General features: G+C 41.0%; 2 protein-coding genes across 6 annotated transcripts in view; one reads left to right on the forward strand and one right to left on the reverse strand.

Moving 5' to 3' along the window:
* Nucleotides 1-443: 443 nt before the first annotated feature.
* Nucleotides 444-3,928, reverse strand: slc48a1a (solute carrier family 48 member 1a). The gene is made up of 3 exons (XM_083974787.1): nt 3,269-3,928; nt 2,049-2,216; nt 444-1,931 (listed from the first exon to the last, which is right to left on the reverse strand). The coding sequence occupies exons 1-3, from the start codon at nt 3,396-3,398 to the stop codon at nt 1,795-1,797; spliced, it is 435 nt and encodes a 144-aa protein (XP_083830913.1). The 5' UTR covers nt 3,399-3,928; the 3' UTR covers nt 444-1,794.
* A 1,245-nt stretch (nt 3,929-5,173) lies between these two features.
* The window catches only part of rapgef3 (Rap guanine nucleotide exchange factor (GEF) 3), a 31,022-nt gene continuing 14,660 nt past the window's right edge, over nt 5,174-21,535 (forward strand). For 2 of the 5 annotated variants that reach the window (XM_083975652.1, XM_083975653.1), the window contains exons 1-3: nt 7,779-8,024; nt 16,581-16,625; nt 20,732-20,838. In XM_083975652.1, coding sequence (XP_083831778.1) covers nt 7,917-8,024; nt 16,581-16,625; nt 20,732-20,838 — 260 coding nt within the window. In that variant the 5' untranslated portion in view covers nt 7,779-7,916. Of the gene's footprint in view, nt 5,297-7,778; nt 8,025-12,007; nt 12,417-16,580; nt 16,626-20,731; nt 20,839-21,535 lie in introns of those variants that run through there. The other 3 variants (XM_083975655.1, XM_083975656.1, XM_083975654.1) reach the window with 3 other exon arrangements.

Genomic DNA, 21,535 nt, shown 5'->3' on the forward strand with positions numbered 1-21,535 from the left:
ATCGGTTCTACATCATCATTCTGTGAATTAAAAATGTAATTTATTATTTAAAATAATCAAAACATAAGTTGTATTAAGTAAAAGGCCGACACATCCATGTCAGTGACATCACTATAAAAGTGCCAACACAATAACCAGAGAGAAAAAGGTGTGAAAACAGCACAGTACCTTATTGTTGAAGAACAAAGTCTGAGGGCATTTGGCTCAGAGGTGTGTGTGTTGTATGTGTGTGTGTGTGTGTGTGTATCACTCACTTGTTTGATTTCTTATCAGGTTTCAGGTCGAGACCCTCTGCGGCGAGTGGGCGGAGCCTGAGGAAACAAAAAGATCTAGAGAAGGAAAACTGTGGCACATTAGACATGAATCATTTGCTGCTGTTGAGCGTCAGAGAGAAGAAACGACATGATGTCATTAATAATAAACTCATCTTTAATGGGTTCAGTTTCTATATACATGTAGCATTCTTACATTCGTTCTCTCATCATCATCAACAACATCAACAATAGTAACAACAAAAAATACAATTTGACATGTTGCATGGTGAAAGGTTTACATACATAATAAGCTACAGCTGGAGCTAAAGCACCACTCACGAAAGCCCAGTTTAACCTGACTTACACAAATCATACTAACTGTAACAGAAAACGATACATATAAATAGTGTATTTCAACATTAAAAAGGGAAAGACATGAATGACATGAACATGTTAAAACACAATTTTCTTAATTTCCATTGTATCAGGATTCATGTGCAAAAAAAACAATGGCATCATTATCAAAGACTAAAGTGCAATTATATTCATCAAATCTATGTGTGTTTCTCGCTGAAGAGGAATGTGTGTTGTTGACTGCAGACATGGAATAAAAAGCAAGCGAGCGAGCGAGTCTCCCCCTGGTGGAAGAACAGATGAAGAGCAACAACTTCCACAGGAATGCCTGTTCTCTGGGTCACCATGACGATACATACACAACTCCACCCTTCAGTCGTAATGAAAGGAAAAGCAGCGCGTTCAACAAACATCTCTTTCCTTCTTTAGATCATGCATTGACTGGTATCTTTATAAGATAATGCAATTACTGAAACCAGTGGGTGAATGATTATTATTATTAAAATAATTAAAACTGCTTCCTTCAATCGCTTCACTGGAGATAAATAGAGCTAAAGGACACTAGGACAGCTGCAGTATGGAGATATGACTCTTCTGTAGGTCGCAACTGCAGCTATGAAAAAGCTTATTTGGATAAAAAAAAATATCGATGAAGCACTCTAACATAAAAGTTATAGTGGTTTTAGTTTTGGTTCTGTGGGTTTTAGCTTTGCGCATATTTTCGTTTTCATTTTAACAACTAATTTGGATTGGATTAAAACCAGTTATTGTGGGGATTTCCTCTCACATATTGTTTTATTTATTTTTTTCGTTATTGTTGTTTTTTTAAGATTAAACCATCCCAAGATAAAAATCTTTCTGAAAATCCACTGGCGTTGTCTCTTCATAAATAGCCTCAAGCGGGTTTACTCAAAAGCAGTTCCAGTTTTTTCTCAGCGACTACGACAGGAATACAATATGCAAGTCATTGAGAGTAGGTAGGAAGAGGTGTTACAATGAAAATACAGAACTTGTTAAGCAAGTGCAACAAGTGCAACTCCATGTGGTAAATGTCAGATGACTGTTTAATCTAGCCACGTCTGGGTTTCCTCCTCTTTGTTACAAAAAGCTCTCTCCGACCAGCTCCGGCCGGCCGGCTGCCTAAACCCCCTCAGAGTCCATCGCAGTCTTATGAAACGAGTACTGACTAGAAATCGCTGAGGATGCTGATGTCTGCAAACTCCTGGCGGTATCTGTACGAGTACAAGGCCAAGAGGAAGGACCATTTGAGAGTCAGGAAGCTCCACACACAGGAGAGGTAGAGGCTCCTCGGGTCGGTAGGAGCTGCGGGACAGAAACAGCAGAGTCATGATTATTATGTTCATAAAGGAATAAAACTAAGTCTATATTGTATTAAACAGTAAACGTGATAATCAAGAAACAGCAGAAGGAAGGGTTTACATTGTTTCTGTGTGATGGCGATAGTGAGGAAGGTGATGAAAGCAGCCACCGCCAGGACTGAGAAGAGGACGCCGACACCGATGAAGAACTTGAGGCCTTTGAGCCAGGTGCGCCAGTAATCCTGCAGGTACATGACGTGTGTGACGAGAGCCCAGAGCGCCAACACTCCTGTTAATAGAAACACACTCATTATAGAGGCTTTATCCAAATAACCGGAGAGTAACTGAAATGTAATTCAAATACATGTACAGTACTCTGATGATCATTTGCTTGATGAGTACCCAATCATTGTAATCAAAGTCACAAAATAAAAAAATATTCAGGTAAAAATTGACTCAACTGAGAAGTTGGAGATGAAGAAAGGTTGCAACTACTAGATTAATACATAAACCAGCTATACTTATTAAAGCTACACCAATAAAATAGTAATCCCCATTATTTAGACTGATATGCATGCATACATTGGTAAATGTCCAATGTATGCATGCATGTTTGTATAATTGTATAGCCTAATTGTGTTGCATTGCTTTATAGGCCTATTGTTTTAACTTTCTATAAGTCATTTTAAATGTGCTCTACAAAAAAAATGACTTGACTTGTCTATTGCACGTGTGTATGTATAATATGTAGCCTAAATACTGACTAATTGCTAACAGCATAGTGTCCCAACAAACCAGCATAGAAGAGTTGACTTCCCAGCCTTAAAATACTTGACTTCATACCATGTTTTCACTAAAAACAAGTATCTCTATGTAACCTGGGTGACATCTTTAGTATATTTCACACCACTAAATGCTAATACCTGCCTCAAAAATACCACATTAATCAACATAAAACACATACGGAGGTGTAAATGTGGCTAAAAAATGATGCTGGTGGAGGGGATATGGCATAAATCTGGTCATGTGCAGCAGTGTGACCCATATTAAGGGTATTTAACACAGAAGAACACAAAGTCACTGACAGAATAACAGGATGTTATACAGTTTTAAACGAGAATGAAAGAAGATTAAACACAAAACAGGGAAGAGATAACATGATTTACTTACTATTACTCTTAATTCTAATCTATCTGTGACAGTGTTGTGATGTTGTTTGGCACTGGCAGTACAGGAGGCCTGCGATAGGATTATTATCCAGGCTAATGCTGCATTTACATGTGAATAAAATGAAGTTACCAATAAAACAACTATTTAAACCTTATGGAGGTGTTACCGCACCTGACAGGCCTCCCATGGCCGCTGTCCACGGCTGTTTATAGGCGATATTCCAGACCAGGAAAGCCGACAGTCCGACCAGAGCACCGAAGGTAGCATAGCCTATGCTAATGTAGATCCTGCTGATTCCCATTGTAAAGACAGTAGCTAATGCCTGCTACTAACGCTTGTAGCTGGTTAAAAAAAAGCGATAAAAGCTGTTTTTTTTAAAAGGAAAGTATTAAGTTGCATCAACAGCTTATGGCCACATTATGTAATATCCTCCACAGTAACGACAGGAGAGAAAAACAGGACGAGACGAGATGAAATTCCCTTTCGGTTTTGAATTAGAGGTTAGATTCAAGTAGCTTTTCTCGTGGTGAACGAAGCAGCTAAAGAGGTTTGTTGCTGCTGGTTTGTTGAGAAAAAAAATGAGGCGTCGATGGTACAAATTAGATTTTGAGCAACAGCAACAGCGAAAAAAGAAAAAAACCAAGGTAAGTGTTTATCTCACAGCCGCCGCAAAGATGGCGAATGGTCACCGAGATGACACGAACAGGTCGGATCCCGGTCTGGAGCTCAGGACAGCATTTATCGGTAAGAACAACGTTTCCTCAGTGTTGTTGGGACGTAATCCTTCTCTATCATTATAAAAGACTATAAATACGAAATATTAGTCGATACTCAGCAGGAAACCAATCATATTTCTACAAGTATTTCAACACTTTGCTGTAAAGTTACACATCTCCTACACTCTAAATATCTTTGCAGTGAGGAAACCCCCGAGCAAACATAGCAGCGCCCCTAGCGGACGAAACATGAAACTGCACCTTCAGACCAGTGGTGCCAAAGTTATTCTAATAATTTGTTAATTTGGGGGTTTGAATGTGCACTTAACCTTTTTTTTTTAATTCACTAACATTTTCAATCACAAACCAGATAATATATATTTTATTAAGCAAGTTCGTACAAAGTGCATATAAATAGAAAATCTGTATTTTGTGTGGCCATGCACTCTTTCTCCTCAGTATGCTTGTGCACAGTTCTTCAAGATAGCAGGTGCAGGTAAAGTTGTTCTAATGCATCTTGGAGAGAACTTGTCCCAGTTCTTCTCACTGTCTTCTGTCTATATTATGTAATCACAGACTGCCTTCATGATGTTGAGAACAATACTACTACTCCTTGTTTTTCTTTTCTCAGGCTCTCAGGCAGTAATTATTTATTCTCTATGACTGTCTGTCTGTATGTCCGGGGTTGTCGTCATGCTACAGAATGAATTTTGGGCTACATAAGTTCACACAGTCAGAAGGTCAGGTGGCTTGACATGAATGTTGTGTGCAAACTGTCAGCTAGAGAGAAATAATGACAGTGATTGTTAAACAAAATGCACAATTTGGAAGTCAGAAATAAAAAATGCTGAATTGAAGATGCATCTACAAAGGAGATATTCGCATACAAAATAATAAAGCCCCGCAGGGTCAGACATAAGAAGTGACTTGCACAGACCGGAAACATTAAAGCAAAATATCCACATTTGTTCCACCTTAGTGTTTTACAGAGTTACTATTAATCAAGCAATGACACACATTATGCAAAGCGTTGAAATCTCTGGTCTGAGGCTGAGCTTCAAAGTTTTCCTGTGGTTGTCTCGTAGCTGTAGCTGCAGATGTCACACTTGAAAACCACAGCATTTACTCTCTGTGAAGTAAAAGCAAATTACGGAAAACCAAAGACCGTGCAGCTGCATCTACACTTCACACACAGACACACAGACAGACACACACACGCGCTACACCGTCTATCACTGCTGTTCTCAGTCAGTCCATGCCCTCGAGCTCTATTTCTCTCCTCATGACCAATCAGGAAGATACAGGAAGCCGTGTCCAGCAACAACACTCCCCACAACTCACATAAACTGCAACTGAGTGAGAAAAAGAAAATCATCCTTGGACTTATTACAGGAGCAAAAGCTGAAGAGGAAAAGAAGAAAGCCATCAAAAAAACAAAACAGAAAGTGGAAACCATCGGACTGAGGATTCACATAAGAAGGTGGTGAGTGACCGATTTCTTCTCAGAATAATGTGACAGACTGATATTCATGTGTTAATTATATAATTGTATTAATATGTATCTCCCTCTAGATGGAAAACTGACTTAAGTGTTATATGGTCAGATAGAATATGATGTTTTATTTGACTGAATATCAGAATATGTTTGATAAGATGGACATGCATCACCTTGTTGTCGTCCAAATGTGTATTTATTATGTATTTACGGACAGTTAGTATGTGTATGTGTTCTACCCTATGTGGTACAATATTTTATTCCATTGTTGTTCTTTTTAAAGGTTGCCTTGTACAATCTGGCAGAGGGACAGTCGATGAAAACTAGCTTTTTAAGCTAATTTGGGTGCATTTACATGTGTTTTTTTAATATACAATGTTTATTAATGTGCATTGTCCCTTTTCAAATCAACTAAACTGAAACTGAAGATCTTTTATGATGTGGTAAACACTTCATGTTTTTCCCCACGTTCAAGGCAGTGGCAGCTCTTCATTTGTTGAGTGACATTTCCAAGTTACTGTACGTGTTATTCTTTAGTATGACCCACAACTCGTGTTGGTAAATGTTGTTGCCATGTGACTCCAGAGTAGCAGGAGGCAAATGTGTGTGTGAATGTGAGTGACGCTGCTGTCACAGAGAAGATTATACTGAGGTTCGTAAAATAAAATCATCTTTACTTTACTTTCTGCCAGAGTCCTCGTTTGACCGAGGGGTCAGACAGATAAAATAAGTCTGTCCCTGTCACTGCTAACAAGTCAGAAGAAAGGAAGGAAAAGGTGTGTGTGTGTTTGTGTCTCTGTACTGTATGTGTGTGTGTATGTGTGTGTGTGTGTGTGTGTGTGTGTGTACCACCACCAGACAGTTGGCAATGTGCACATTCCATGGGCGTAGATGTGTTGCAGGAAATCCCACTCCCATTCCCGGAGGATCTAAATAGAAACACGCATACATAAATAAATACAGACAGACAGAGAAAGAAAGACAGATATAAACAACACAGAGAAAAAAGAAAGATTATGAGTCTTATTATGGGATGAAATAAAAAAAATAAAAAAAGAGAAGATATTATCATTCAGCATGATTAGACTCTTATAAATCTCTTATATCTCTTAGTTTCTGTGGGATTTATGATCATTTATCCTGAGCTTTATAGGAATTTATAAATGCAGATTGCAGATTGTGTGAGTTCTCAATAGAGGGCACTATTTGTTTTTCAAAAAATGTCAGACGTGAAGCAACACAAAGTGACCTGGGACCTGTTTAACTGCAACAGTTCAAACTGAATTTGTTGACAGTTTTACAGCTCCACAGTCGACAACGGTCATCATCCCAAAAAAGAAAAAAAAAAAAGCAGCAGCATTAATGAGCTTTCATTTCATTTCAGCCCCGCGGGGCCACAAAGCAATTAAGCCCCCAATTCTTGAGGGTTTTTTTTTTTTTTTTTTTTTGGCTTTTGCTCAGAAATCAGTCCCTGAGCTTATCTCCATCCAGACTTCTTAACCTTTCAGGAAGCAGTCTGTTGAAGACTTGAAGTTTTGTTTTATTTATATACGTATATCCGAAACAGTCACCTTTTTCCTCAGTGATGTTGCTGCTGTGCTCACAGAACAATCACTTTGAAAGATATAATCAAAAAGACTGTAGCAATGTGCTCTGTCTTATCTGCCAAAACTATCGTGTTTACATTCCCCGAGGAGCTTCATAAGAAGCTAAACTGGCTTCCTTCATTGTGAACATTCTCAATTTGGCAGCGTAGCCTCCCTGTGAGGCATCTGGAAGAGACACAGAGTCACACAGCTAATCGGCCGCACTTAAGACAGTCATTTCTATTTGGTTTCGATTAGCTTTTTTTAAATTTTTAATTCTGGCCTTTTTTGGGGACAAGGGTGGGGGCAGCAGCAGGGAAATCGGAGCATCCTCATGACTCCACGGAGAGCTAAACTTGGTAAGAAGTCTTTTTCTTTTCTGTTTTTTTCTCTCAGAGAGATGGTTAAAGATATGAATAGTTTCAGAGCACAGGGAGTGAAACACATACCTCCTTCTGTTACATACAGTGGAGACTAACCAGGGTCGTGATTCAGGGTGAACTTGAGGTCTCCAGGCTTTGGGGGAAACCATCAATCACTCACCCTCCCACACACACACACACACACACACACACACACACTGCATGACGACCCTCTAAGACAGAAGCAGTCAGATCGGAAACAGAGGTAACACTTTGCCCCTTTACGTTGCCGTCTTGACTTTCCGTCATCTGGAGGAACAAGCAAACCAAAATATGGAAATCATGACAGAATAGATGTTCTCGTTTGTGTGTGTGTTGTGTGGAAAGCCATGGTAAACTGACTCAGGACAGGAAGGGCAGCCCCTGCACTGGAACAATGGCAGGGATTTAAACAAGTCTTACATAACATGTCCAGGCTGCACAAGACACAGTTGACCACGACCCAGAGGTTTATCATCATGGGTGATAAGTTTAGATAGAGGGCTCCCTTGTCTTCTAATAGATTTACAGATTTATACTGTAGATTTGTATCTATTTGCTTTGCGTTTGACAATTATTGCAGCCTGTCTGTCAGATCAAAACTAATGATTACCCTGATGCATGTTTGTCCTTTTGCACAGATACAAGTTAAACCAACTTGTCTCCATGGAGGACTTGGTCAAATCCATGTGTTCTCCGCCGAGACGCTGCACACCAGAGCATGGAGAAGTAAGTCACCTGTTGCTATATCCTGACAGATTCACTTGTATGAAAAAGTCCATAAAGTGCTAAGAAGTCTAAGAAGACCCCAACGCCACTAAAACAACACTTGAAGTGCTTGAAATGGTACTGTCCTCACTACACTGCAAAAATTCAAAATCTTACCAAGAATATGTGTCTTATTTCTAGTCAAAATGTATTTCTAGTCAAAACAAATCTCATTATACTTAAAGCAGAAGTAAGCAGAATGTTTGTGTTAATATAAGTCTTAAATAGTTATATCTTCCGACAGCAATCACTTATATAGAGTGTTTGGTCTGAAACACGGGTCTGTCAGTCACTCTGCTCTGCTGTAAGCCGAGGAGAAAACTTTCCTTGTATCCTACAACCTTTATCCAATGAGGAGAGAGAATGGCATAAAGGGGCGGTCCTCTCTGTGTGTGCAGCCAAGGGATGCGTGTGAATGTGGTGACGTAGGGACGAGGGTGGGGACTGCTAACTCCATCGGCTGACAGGAAGTTAGCCAAAACGACCGGATCGCTTACTTGCTACCTGCTTTAAAATAAGACTCATCACATTAAAAAGTAGCTTGTTTTTAGACACTTTTTACTTCTTTCAAGCATATTTTCACTTGAAATAAGTAGAAAAATCTGATAGTGGAGCAAGTTTGTCTTCCTTATTACAAGAACTGGCAGATTTTTCTACATATTTCAAGTGAAAATTAGTTTGAAACAAGTGAAAATTATCTAAAAACAAGTACATTTTTAGGTGATGATTCTTATTTTAAGTGGAAAGAGTTTAGTTTTGACTAGAAATGAGACATTTGACAAGAAATAAGACAAATATTCTTGGAAAGATTTTGAGTTTTTGCGGTGTAAAACCTTTATAAAAAAGCTTTGTGATATTCTCATCTACTTTGGTACAGTTGTAGTCAAGGAATTGCTGAATGCATTCAGTAGCATCTCTATACATAGACTCATCATGGACTCATCATGGTGTTTTCCACTGTGTAAACAAGAGGATAAACATGTTTTTTTTCTTCCTTTTGGTTCATCACAGTTTGCTCAGACACTGGAACTGAATAAACTTTATTAATCTCGAAGGAAATTGTTGATGCCAGCAGCCCATGTATACATTAATTCCAAACAACACGACAATAAATAGACAGAACAATAAATAGACGACAGTGCCCTTAAAATATATCTTACAATGCTTGCTAATACTGAAACTGATGGCTAAAAAGGTGTGAAGGAGTGTATAAAAATAAAGTGCAGTGAGTTGTGTTGCCTGATTGCCCTGATTGGGGGATGAATGATCCGTTGAGTCTTTCAGTTGAACAGTTTTGGGATTTCAGGCACCCACTGAATCTGCTATTTTACTGGACAAAAGCCAAATGGGAAATGGCCCGAATGTTACTGAAGCTGGAATTATATTGTCTGAGGTGTCGACTATCCACTGAGATTTAGATTACGCATATTGACCTGATAATTATGGAGGGAGCTATTCTTGATTTATTTTGGGTGTACGTCAGATTTGGAATGAGGTTGAGAGCACGATAAAAGAGTCTGCATCTCTGCCTATTTTTAAAAAGAGATTAAAACAAAAACTGCTGTTGAAATGTGTTTAAGTCAAGCTTGGGTCGCTGTGTTTTGCTTCATGTGCCTGTGCCTGATGTGTTGTTATTGTGCTAAACTGTATACTCTCTGTACTTAAGGTTGTTTTAGGGTTACACTGCAAAAACTAAAAAACTTTCCAAGAATATTTGTCTTATTTCTTGTCGAAATTGCTCATTTCTAGTCAAAACTAATCTCTTTCCACTTAAAATAAGACTCATCACCTTAAAAACTAACTTGTTTTTAGATAATTTTCACTTGTTTCAAACAAGTTTTCAAGTAGAAAAATCTGCCAGTGAAAGCACATTTTTTGAGCTTATAATAAGAAAGAAAAACTTGCTCCACTATCAGATTTTTCTACTTATTTCAAGTGAAAACCTGCTTGAAAGAAGCTACTTTTAATGTGATTAGTCTTATTTTAAGAATAATGAGATTTGTTTTGACTAAAAATGACATTTTGACTAGTAATAAGACAGATATTCTTGGTAAGATTTTGAGTTTTTGCAGTGTAGGTTAGAATCTAGGTAGAAATTGTTTTCATAATATATTGTATTGTTGTTTGATGTCCTGGGCCCCCGACAGCTTCTGGGGTTACCCTTTTTTATAAGATCGTGTCTTGCTGTATAGCCTGTTATGAATTGAAATTGTATTTGGATTTTAAAATGATTGGTAAATAAATGAAAACGAAAAACTGTTTAGGAACCTCCCCTCCAAAAACCCCTAAAGGGCTGTTACGTAAGTCAGAAGGAGATGGGGTTACAGTGACACAACAAACTGGAGTGACCCATGTTCCTGCAATATAGGCTACAGCATTTAGTTTTATGGATCCATAAACAGTAATGGGTCTGTAACAGTTTAACACCTGTGCAAAGGTAAAACACAGGTCTGCAGCTTGCAAACCGGACTGTTGTCCCCCAACAACCTGAAACCAAACAAACTACTTTCTGCCCTTGAAACAGTTTATCTGCGCCACCATGCGCCCACAGACCGGGTCGAGTCAGACAGCTGGACGGCCTGATAAGTGTGTGTGTGTGTGTGTGGTGTGTGTGCAGTGTGGCGTGAGTTCTGCTGCTGTGAACTATATGAACACTGAACAAACTAGACCAAACCGTGCCTGCAATACTGGTACACAGAACATTTTGCACCCTGAAATACCCTTGACCCAGTCTCATGTCTGTGTGGCTGCAGAGAGATTGTCATCATCAGATTAAACTTGACCAAATAAGACAACAACAAACACAGTGAGGAAGTGTTTTTTTTGTAAGTTTGTTTGTTTTTAAAGGGTGGAGTTTTGTGTGGTTTTGTGTTCAGCTGTGCGTTCAGATCAAGATCTTCTCTCTTTTATTCACTGCATCACTGAATCTATGAGCCTACAATCTGCTGACATGTTTTTCCTGTTTCATTAAAGCAGAAGTAAGCAGAATCTTTGTGTTAATATAAGTCTTAAATAGTTATATCTTTCAACAACAATCACTTTTATAGAGTGTTTGGTCTGAAACACGGGTCTGTCAGTCACTCTGCTCTGCTGTAAGCCGAGGAGAAAACTTTCCTTGTATCCTACAACCTTTATCCAATGAGGAGAGAATACGGCATAAAGGGGCGGTCCTCTCTGTGTGTGCAGCCAAGGGATGCGCGTGAATGTGGTGACGTAGGGACGAGGGCGGGGACTGCTAACTCCATCGGCTGACAGGAAGTTAGCCAAAACGACCAGATCACTTACTTCTGCTTTAAGAAAAAGTATAAAGTGTCAGTAACACTTTACAATAAGGGTCCCTTAATTAACGTTAGCTAGTACATTATTCAGCATAAACTAATGTGTTAATTAATGCTGAGTAATGCATACATAATGATAAACTTTTAAATGTATTAACTAACTTTGAGTAGTAAACATTAATTAACTGCTTAGCCTACTAATAGGCTACATTAATTAATGTGTTTCCTAATCCTAAGTAATACATAATAATGATTGTTAATATATCTGTAAACAGTTAATTCATGCTTAAATATGTACTAACTAATGTTAATTGAGGGACCCTTATTGTAAAGTGTTACCAAAGTGTCTAAACTGCACCTGCCCACACACACACACACACACACACACTTAACTCCATTAGTTAGATGGTAAAAATGCCAGAGGAGGCCGTCTCTCTCTCTCTCTCTCTCTCTCTCTCTCTCTCTCTCTCTCTCTCTCTCTCAGATGACTCCATGTGGTTTCTTGCCAAAGCCGAAGAGCGCACGCACGAAAACACACTCACACTCACACTCACACATTACACTCACACATACACACCCAACCAACTCAGCAACAAAGTGCGCCTGTGCTGAGAGGGATGGCTGCGCACCACCACACCGTGCGTCCTCACTGAGGAGCCTCACACGGTCCAGTCCGGGGATCTAAGGAGCTGCTTTCGGATGCACGGACTCTTTCTTTCTTTCTTTTTCTTTTTCTTTTCTTTTTGTTGACAACATGTTGAGTCCTGGACCGAGGCTGTTGCCGTGTCGTGTCGTCGTTTTGCTTTAATTTAACGCGCTGCGGGTTGACGTGGGATCGATGTGGTGCCGGTGCTGCTGCTGGTGGTTGTGGATCATGTCTGGAGCTGCTGCTGCTGCCGGTGTCGGCTCCGTGTGCTGCTGCCGCTGCCGCTGCTGCAGATCTTCTGACCGGGAAAGTTGGTGGTGCTCCTTTTAATAATCCGCGGCAAAGATGCATCTGTTTCGGACTCACAATTACCAAGTGTTCCCGCATCGCTTCTCTGTGGAAACGCCGACCATACGAGGCATCAGCTGGGTATGTTAACAGCTGCTTTAATGTTTACTTCACAGAGACACAGAAACACACACACTAAAGAGTTAGAGAGGCTGCTGTGCTGTCAGGTGATGATGATGAGGATGATGATGAGAAGACCCTCATCATCATGGAAGTAATTTGAGTTCACTTGACTGTTTTCACATGACTTGGAAAATGTTGAACTTATGTTTGAGTTTGAGTCAGAGATGATCAGTGAGTTATTCACAGCTCCCAGATGGACATTTATAATGCAGATGTTGGCAGATGTTGGCTGATGAGCTCTAGTAACTTGTGTCTTGTGACAACCTCCCTGGAGGAAACTTCTACACCTCATACATTTTGTGCTGAGATGGAGGAAGTGATAATGACTCTTGCAGCTTAAAGATGAGCTTTAATGGATCTTCCTTCCTCTGTACAGCAGAGTTCAGCTCCCAGAAATAGCAGTTTAAAGACATTTAAAGAATGTGTAACTATTGTTGTAGCAGCTCGGGTGGAGGTGGAGGTACAGGAAGGTAACAATGAAGTTTTTTTTTCTTTTCTTCTTTTATTAAACTCCGGTTATAAATAGTGTATTGTTTATTGTTCACCTTCTACCACCACAACAGCCCCGCTCAGTTTACAGAAGTCTGTAAGAATGCACAAAGGAGGAGGAGGAGGAGGAGGTGCTTTATGTTTCCAGGTCACAGGAAGACACAGAGCAGCGGCAGCGAGGCTCTTTAACTTCTAAATTTACCGTCTGACTTTTAAACATCCATAGGACGTAAATCTCTGCTGACTGTGTCCTGGACTTCCTGCTCTTCACCATATACTGATGTCATGTTTCATATAGAGAGACGGATTCCACTGTTAAAGGTTGAGGATGTAGGAAAACAAAAGATACTGCCTCATCATCATCACCTATGGGCTTCTAATAATGTGTTGTAATGACTGTTGCAGAGCCTCCCCTCTCCTCTGCCTGTGTTTTGATGTTTTGGTAGTTTCTGGGCGGAGTGGTAACACTTTACTTCATAAGATTGACATAAAACTGTCATAACCATGACATAACAGCTGTCATAAACATCAATGAATACTTATGACAGCTGTCGTTAAGTGTCATTCGGTAAGTTATGTCACTTTTGATGCAAAGTTGACATTATTTGAGATGTCCTTGTTATGAGAACTTGACATAATTTTTAAAGTTTGGCAATTAAGTCTGCTATGACAGTTTAAATTGTCTTTATGTCAAGTTGTCAGAACAAAAACATCTCAAACAATGTCAACTTTGCATTAAAAGTGACATAACTTACCGAATTACACTTAACGACAGCTGTCATAAGTATTCATTGATGTTTATGACAGCTGTTATGTCATGGTTATGACAGTGTTATGTCAATCTTATGAATACCTATTCAAGTAAAGTGTTACCAAAAACTACCACCAAGATAGAGATTGGACGCCGTCAAGCCGGGAGAAAATGGTGGATACTAACGAAGAAAAGGAAATACAGTCCGAGTGAGGCGCTGGACCCAGCTGTCACCAACAACGGTAGCCTCAAGGGCCACGATGAGTAGGAGGGAAGTGGTCCTCAAACTTTTTTTTTAAATCAGGGCCCCCTAAACTGACACAAATTTAAACCACAGACCCCTCCCCATTGGACACAAAATGTTGAAACAAACACACAAATATTTGTTCTGTGACTGAATAACGTTACTTTTTTTAGTCAATGTACATTCAAATTAGGGCCAGTGCTGTGAAATTTCAGGAAAATTTAGAGAAATTTCTGTAAAAAAAAGTGCAAACATTTCAAGAAAAAGGTGGGGACCCCCTTCAACCCTTTCAAGGATTCTTGGGGGTCCCCGGACCCCACTTTGAGAACCGGGTTTCGGCTCCACCAGGGCCGGGGGTGGCAGCTCCTACTCGAGGCAGCATAACGCTTGAAGCTCCCGTTGCCGGCAATGGGCCGATATGAGCCCGACGCTCCAGCGCTTCACTCAGACTGTATTTCCTTTTCTTTGCTGCTAAGTGTGTATCCACCGTTTCTCCCAGCTTGACGGCGTCCGTCCAGTCTCTATCTTGGCTGTGGTAGCAAATATTCAAAGGAGAACTTTAAAGGCTGAAGTGGAGAAGGGTTCAATGTGGACATGGGTCAGTTCTGACAAAGTGCTGTCAGGGGCGTTCGCAGTTGAGCCTGAGAGAAGGGGGCTTACAAACCTACAGATGATGCTTTGGATCTCCTGTACCAGCTTTAGCTACTGCATATCACTTAGTGTAATGTGATACATGTTTTTCTTCCTAAATGTCACAGGAATAGGTGACTGAGCGGAGTGAGTTTGTGTTTATTCAGCGTGTCTCAAGATATGATACATTACACAACACTGGCACAGATTTAGCCGCTTGAGCAAGATTAAGAAAAGCGCAAAGTTCAAGTGTGAAACAGCCTCATTTTGAAACATATAAATACATTGACTTGGCATCACACACACAAGAACAAGTTTTCCTCACACACAACACTTCCCAGTCTGTCAGTCCATTGTTGTCATGTATATACAGTATATATCAACACTGAGTCCTGTTAAAGTGGCTCTGAAGCATTAGCTAATTCCTCTGCTGTCATCATTAGGGAGATGCCATACCACCGTCCTCTCCCTCCCTCCCTCCCTCCCTCCCTCCTTCCTGCTCTTGCATACCAGTGTTGAGACGTGAACACAAAGCAGAACCAAATACCTCACATTCACATATAGGTCCTCTAATTGTGTCTTACTTACTATCCACAGACCTGCTGGGAGCACGCACGCTCAGGTCTTTCCACATTTTCCACATTTTCACTGTGCCACTCACGCGCCACAAATGTCATTTTGGTTCAGTCATAACTGATAGAAGTGATATGATGTGGTTAAAATGGTTTAATGGAGGGATATGCAGTTGAAAATTACAAGCAAAATCAGTGTCAGTGAGAATTAAGCGACTCTACAAACTCTTCTCCCACTGTAACAGACGAACAGTGGGAGTTTATGAGTTTTTTATTTTATTTTTATGAGTAGGTTAAAAGTATTGGCGATGTGCCACTCAGGCAGCGATCATGTGACGTAGCTGGCTGCACAGCCGGCCAGACAAAACATGCATGCCACAAAAGTCTGTCTGCAGAGAGACCGACAGTTTAGAGATGCTTATCAATTCCTGATCAATAACAGTCACAGTCGTGCCTGTGTGTTTACTCGTACAGTAAATTATCTGGAAAGTTTTGTTTTTACAAGCCATTCATCACACTACGCTGCTTAACAGAGGGAAAACTCGTCCTGTCGTGAGTCAATATTTTGTTGTCCTTGCAACCACGAGCTACCAGATCTGGAGAGAGATATTTCCTTTTATATTTATAATCGTCTGCTGAAAACGTCTCTGAATTATGTTCCCTGGAAGCAGTTGCCTTGGGAATAAAAGTACACATTGGCAGCTACAAGAGGATCATAAAAACATAAAAGAGGAAGTGCAACTTGGACCCGAGTCGAGTGCAGCGCATGAGAATGTTGAATATTTGTACATGCCAGCAGGTTTTTATTTTGTTGTAGTTATGGGAGGCTGATCTCACGCTTATAAGTCTGGAGCGTTGAGGGAGTCTCCTGAAATAATACGTGATAAAAGCAGGCGACTGCAGCAGCAGCAGCAGCAGCAGCAGCAGCAGCAGCAGCAGCAGCAGCAGCAGCAGCAGCCTTGTTTAACCTTTTATAAAGCAGTTAAGATCTTCAAAAGGCCTTTTCATAAAACAGGATGGTGTTGTGGTTAAAAGCAACAGAGTGGTGTACTTTCCTTTCGATGATGATGTCTGTGCACTCCCACTTCATTACACACACTTTAACACCACAAACCCACCCACACTATATTAAAGACAAACACAAACACACACACACACAGCACAGGTTTGAGATAATGTATTTCTGTGTTGACCTTCATCCTGATCGTAAAGAAAATACTGATTCCTTCTATCTGGACCGTCCAGCTTAGGTTATATCTGTTTGTTCATTCGGTGTTGTTACCGCAGCAACATTATCATTAACGGCCAGAGCAGCTAGTTCCTGTGGAAAAGCAAAGTTATCAGCTTTTAATTCGGCAGGTTTAAGATATGCAGGAATGACTCTGTGCTGTGATAACGTCTCTCTCTCTCTCTCTCTCTCTCTGTGTTTCTCCCAGACTCCACTGCCAGAGGCCTTGAATTCAAAGGACACGATGAAGCAGGTGTGTGCACGGTGTCTTCTGTTTTTTAGTACATCACCTTCCCCACAGCTAAACCTAATCTAATGTTCCCACTGGTGGAGTTTTTTTTTCTTTTTTCAACTCCTGTTGGACTCTAGAAGAGCAGACACAGTGTCAGAGGGAAAACATGAATCATCTCCTGCTGCAACATAATTGAAACTTTAAATGAAAAAGTGTAATTCTCTCTGAGCTTTGTTCATCAGGGTTCATTATTATTTAACGCCTCATATTAAGTCGTTTGATATCTTTCGTCATTTTTAATTCAAGATCTCAGTGACAGCGTCATAATCAGGTTTGTAAGCACACATCAGGCTTCTTAACCTCTCAATCTGTGTCGCTGCACTAATTAGCCCCCAGCGTTAATTAATACTGGTTTTTCGGCTGTGACCTTGATGTCTCTCAGTCTTTAAGGGATAGTTCAACATTTTGGCAAATTGGCCCATTGCCATAATCCCTATAGTTTTAGGAGTAGGTTTGTTACCTTTATTTGTCGGTGCAAGCTATTTTTAGAACGGCGGAGCAGAGCCGCGAGCTGCTCAGAGCTACGCTACGGAGGCTCATGGGATTTCTTGGTTTCCCTCATCAAACTCATCAAATACACAATCCAACAACTCCAAAACGCTCTGGTGGACAAGTTGTGACCTGCACATTCACCACACTATGAGATAATAACAGAAAGTTACCAGACAGAGTTGTTTTTGAGGCAAATACAGAGACTGCTTGCCGAAAAACTGCCCCCGAGGGGAACACACATCAGCGGTTTTGCATGAATTTACCTCAAAAACAACTCTGTCTGGTAACGTTCTGTTATTATCTCATAGCGTGGTGAATGTGCAGGTCACAACTTGTCCACCAGAGCGTTTTGGAGTTGTTGGATTGTGTATTTTATGAGTTTGATGAGGGAAACCAAGAAATCCCATGAGCCTCCGTAGCGTAGCTCTGAGGTAACGAACCTACTGCTATGACTATAGGGATTATGGCAATGGGCCAGTTTTCCAATCTGTTGAACTATCCCTTTAAAGATGCATTCAGCCTGTATTCTTGTTCCTCTCTCCTTTGCAGCAGCGCTGACCTCTGAGATCGTTCAGAGTTGCAGCGCTTGCATCCTCTCAAACTGCTGAACTTGTTCTTTTGTTGTTATAATATCCTGCATTACTACTCAAGCGAGTCTTAAAAAAAACACATTCCTAGCAGGGCGTGAAGTCACGAGGAGTCTAAAGGGCACTCCAGGGTTCACGTTTAATTGACCCTCTCGAGGTCCTATATACCTCACTCAGCCCTTGGCCCCTCACACCGCCGCCACCGCCCTTATCTCCGCCACAGACCAGAGAGCCGGACATGAATGTTGTTTCCAGACAGTGAAAGAGAATGAGCGAGTATATTTCAACCCGTAGAGAATCGATGCCTGTGAATTCTCCTTTGTGCTGGCGGAGAGAGGAAGTAGGGTAATCGTTTTTCTGCAGGACGCAGGTGCTGCTAACCTCTCTCTCTCTCTCTCTCTGTGAGCTTTGTTTGGTTGCCAAGCGAGAGTTGGCTCCAGATCCTGAAAGAGAGAGAAAAAAAAAGTCACTAATGAGCATCATACATTCTGATATTGCTGCACAAGACGGATTGTTTTTAATAAACTCTCTTTGATATTGATTGTCCTCCAACCCGGTACAGTATGAGCACAAGTTTGCACATGCAGTGAAGAAGAGGAACTCACCGTAACTGATCGGGAGCTGCTGATTTATAATGCGTGCAAAATTGTGCATTTTTCCCACTTATGTAATAAAGATAGATGGTTATTATAGTGTTATGGGATACAAAGGTGCTGCAGAGTTTTGCTCTTTGCTTCTCCAGTCACACTCGGTTTAAAGGGCTCAGGGGTGGAAGTTTAGTTTTAACGATCTGACAGTCTGCAGAAGTGTGGTGGTGTTGGCGGTGTTGTATTTTCCTCACGCACATAAAAAAAAAAAGGTGTAAAAAGTCAGGTATCTGCAGTCGGTGCACAAAGCTGCTTTAAGCTCCTTGTTCGGCCGCGCTCATCTGCAGCTGCCTCTCACTACAGATGAGCCCACGAGGTCACGGAGTACGAGGCAGAGCGCCGTTTGTCTCACCCACACTGATGATAACTGTACTTCAAAAGCAGGAAACTGAAGGAATCAAGTCACATATACATATATATATATACGTATATGATGGACAGTTACAGCTGTGAGATAGTGAACATCTGCCTCTGAGTAAACTGCAGCAGGATGAGCAGCAGCTGTTCTTGAGGTAAAGGATACTGTATGTGTGTATGCTCATTAAAATTGTCTGTTTTTTGCTGTAAAACGATGGCGACAGTAGAATAAACCTTTGTCATAAACCGGGTTACAGCTGCCTGCGTAACCTCACACACATGGCCCATACATACATCAGTGTCGGTCGAGTGTGTGTTGTACTTTGTGTCATGGTCGGCGCACCTGTGGGAAGGGTGTTTGCTCTGTAACTTGACTCAGTTTGGAAACAATCACCTGTGGGCTACAGTTCCTAGAGATTAGCTGGCCTACATACAAACTCTGAGTCCGAATCACAGTCAGAGATGTGAGGAAAAAGAAAAGGAAGGAAGGAAAAAAAAAACAAATTCAATATTTCATTGGATGTTTACATGACTGTCAGGGTTCCCAGAGAAATATGGATTTTGATATTGTTTTGATAAGGACTGGGTTAGGTAATGGAAAGAATTCCTCATCTAGAAAACAAGATTTGGAGTTGACATGTCTCAGAGGGGCCCCAGGGGGGGGGAAAAGGCCCCTGGGAATACTTGTGACCTCCAGACAACATAACTCCAGAAGGGCAGAGCAGACGCCTCGGGGCACATTTACTGTTGATGTCAGGTCTGGGAACCGGCTGGAGCGTGTGGTACCCACAGTAGTTGGTCACAGTGATGCAATATGATGACTCTCAGTCTCTGCCTGTATAAACTTGAATTAAGAAGTAAGTTATGTAATGTGTGAGAGAGCAGAGAGCAGAGGTCAGAGGCGATGGCGTCTCCAGATCGATCAAATGAGGCGCAGATGACTAGAGGCAAAGAGTGCATCTACTGTACAGTAAAAATGGTCAGTTCTGCATGGGCTCTGTGTGCATCTCAAGACCACCACCACCACCACCACCCTGGGCAAACAGCAGGAAGCCCGGAGGAAAATCCAAAGCACAAACAGGCGTCTGAGCCACTCGTGGAATCACAAGACTGGGTGCAGGAGAGGGAAGAGAAAGAAAAGGAGGAGGAGGAGGGAGGAGGGGTGATAAGAAGGAGCAAAAATATTTATATACAACTTGTGTCAATCACTGAGAGAGTAAATACGAGTGGGTGGGAGTCAGATCCGATTTGTTTTTGAGGCAGAAGCAGGAGCATAAAGCATGAAATTGGCCTGAAACAGGACGGCCACAGTACAGCAACAAACAAAAGCACATTCTTGTTACGTAAGCCGGCTGCCTCGCTTCTGCATCGGTGGCTGACAGGTTTTACTCCCGTCTGCAGCCCTTTTTCAGTTTAAGGCCTGACCCCAGTGAGGTTAGTTAGGGTATGCATGTGTGTGTGTGTGTGTGTGTGTGAGAGAGAGAGAGAGAGAGAGAGAGAGAGAGAGAGAGAGAGAGGGGGAGGGGGGATTGAAAGGAAACACTTCGAGGGTGGTCAGAAAGGGAAAGTTTGTTGTCACCGCGTGCCCACATGAGCTGCTGCAGAGGCTGCAAACTCGACGAGGTGTGGGAGAGTTGAGCGTGGACATTTTTAACACTTCATCCCTGCTTCCCACACACACACACATATACTGTAGACAAATGCATACACACACACACACACTGAAAAATTACGCTACAACACCTACTGTACAGAAACCTCCACTCACGCTGTTGACGTACGCGCCACCACACATGGTCTCCACGCTGAGTGGGAACCGCAAGGAAACTTTTCTCTTATTTGCTGTAGCAACAACACATAAACCTGTGTTTCATGCAAACAACACGACACAATCATTTACACTATACTGTTAGCAATAGATAAAGATAGAGAAGATGTTTAAGTTTCACTGCTTGATAAACTTTTTTTCTTCATGTTTCTTCAGTTTCTTTCAGATCGTGTTGTGAAGGCAGCGAGATCCGTGTACAGTTTCATGATCGAGAGGAACCCCGGTCTGATCCGGGACAGGAAGTATCACCTGAAAACATACAGGTAGGTACTGTAGCTGTCTGCGCTGGTGCTGGGATTTGTCTTTATACACCACTCACAAAAAGTTAGGGATATTTGACAAGAATCTCCCTATACAAATTTCATGCTACAGTGATATTCTATTATGAAAGCCTTTTAAGTAGAAGGAAGCAATGGTAATTTCTTTCTTTCTTTCACCGCTGACACGACTTTTCTTGTAGTCAAAAAAGAGTTTATTACAAAAAAGAATCATGTCACAAAAATGTCGAATCTTGGAGCATCTCTGGTGCCAATGTGAGATCTCTCTTTTTGGCTCAAAGCCATAACCTTATAATATGCTTTCTAACTCCAAAACTCCACCTTCTCCCAACAGAAGGATGTACTGTAGCTGACCAGAATAGTCATAGACAAAAACAGGAACTAAAGACAGGATCTAACCTATAGAATTTATCATCCTAACCACTTGACCAAGCTAACATAAACATAGATAAGGTGTACTCAAAAATAGTGCCCATGAGAAAAGGGTGAATAGGGTACATTTCACAAGAGTCACTCATTATCTCATCTATTAGATTACTGAACACTTAATCCAACATCTTTATATATGCTGTAAATGTATGTGCATCTTTCTCTCTTGTAACATCTGCATTTATTTATATTTATTACTGTCAATCGTCACAAATTCATTTTCTATCGTCCTTCAGATTTGAATTGACCTGAA

This window comes from Trachurus trachurus, assembly GCF_905171665.1.
Source record: "Trachurus trachurus genome assembly, chromosome: 7".
In the NCBI taxonomy this organism is placed as follows: domain Eukaryota; kingdom Metazoa; phylum Chordata; class Actinopteri; order Carangiformes; family Carangidae; genus Trachurus; species Trachurus trachurus.

Excerpts from the sequence above, each read along its gene's own strand:
- slc48a1a (XM_083974787.1), bottom strand. The coding sequence starts at position 3,398 with ATGGGAATCAGCAGGATCTACATTAGCATAGGCTATGCTACCTTCGGT. Across the intron at positions 2,217-3,268 it reads GGCCATGGGAGGCCTGTCAG|GAGTGTTGGCGCTCTGGGCT; the intron begins GTGCGGTAACAC and ends TTCTATTAACAG. Across the intron at positions 1,932-2,048 it reads CGCCATCACACAGAAACAAT|CTCCTACCGACCCGAGGAGC; the intron begins GTAAACCCTTCC and ends TCTGTCCCGCAG.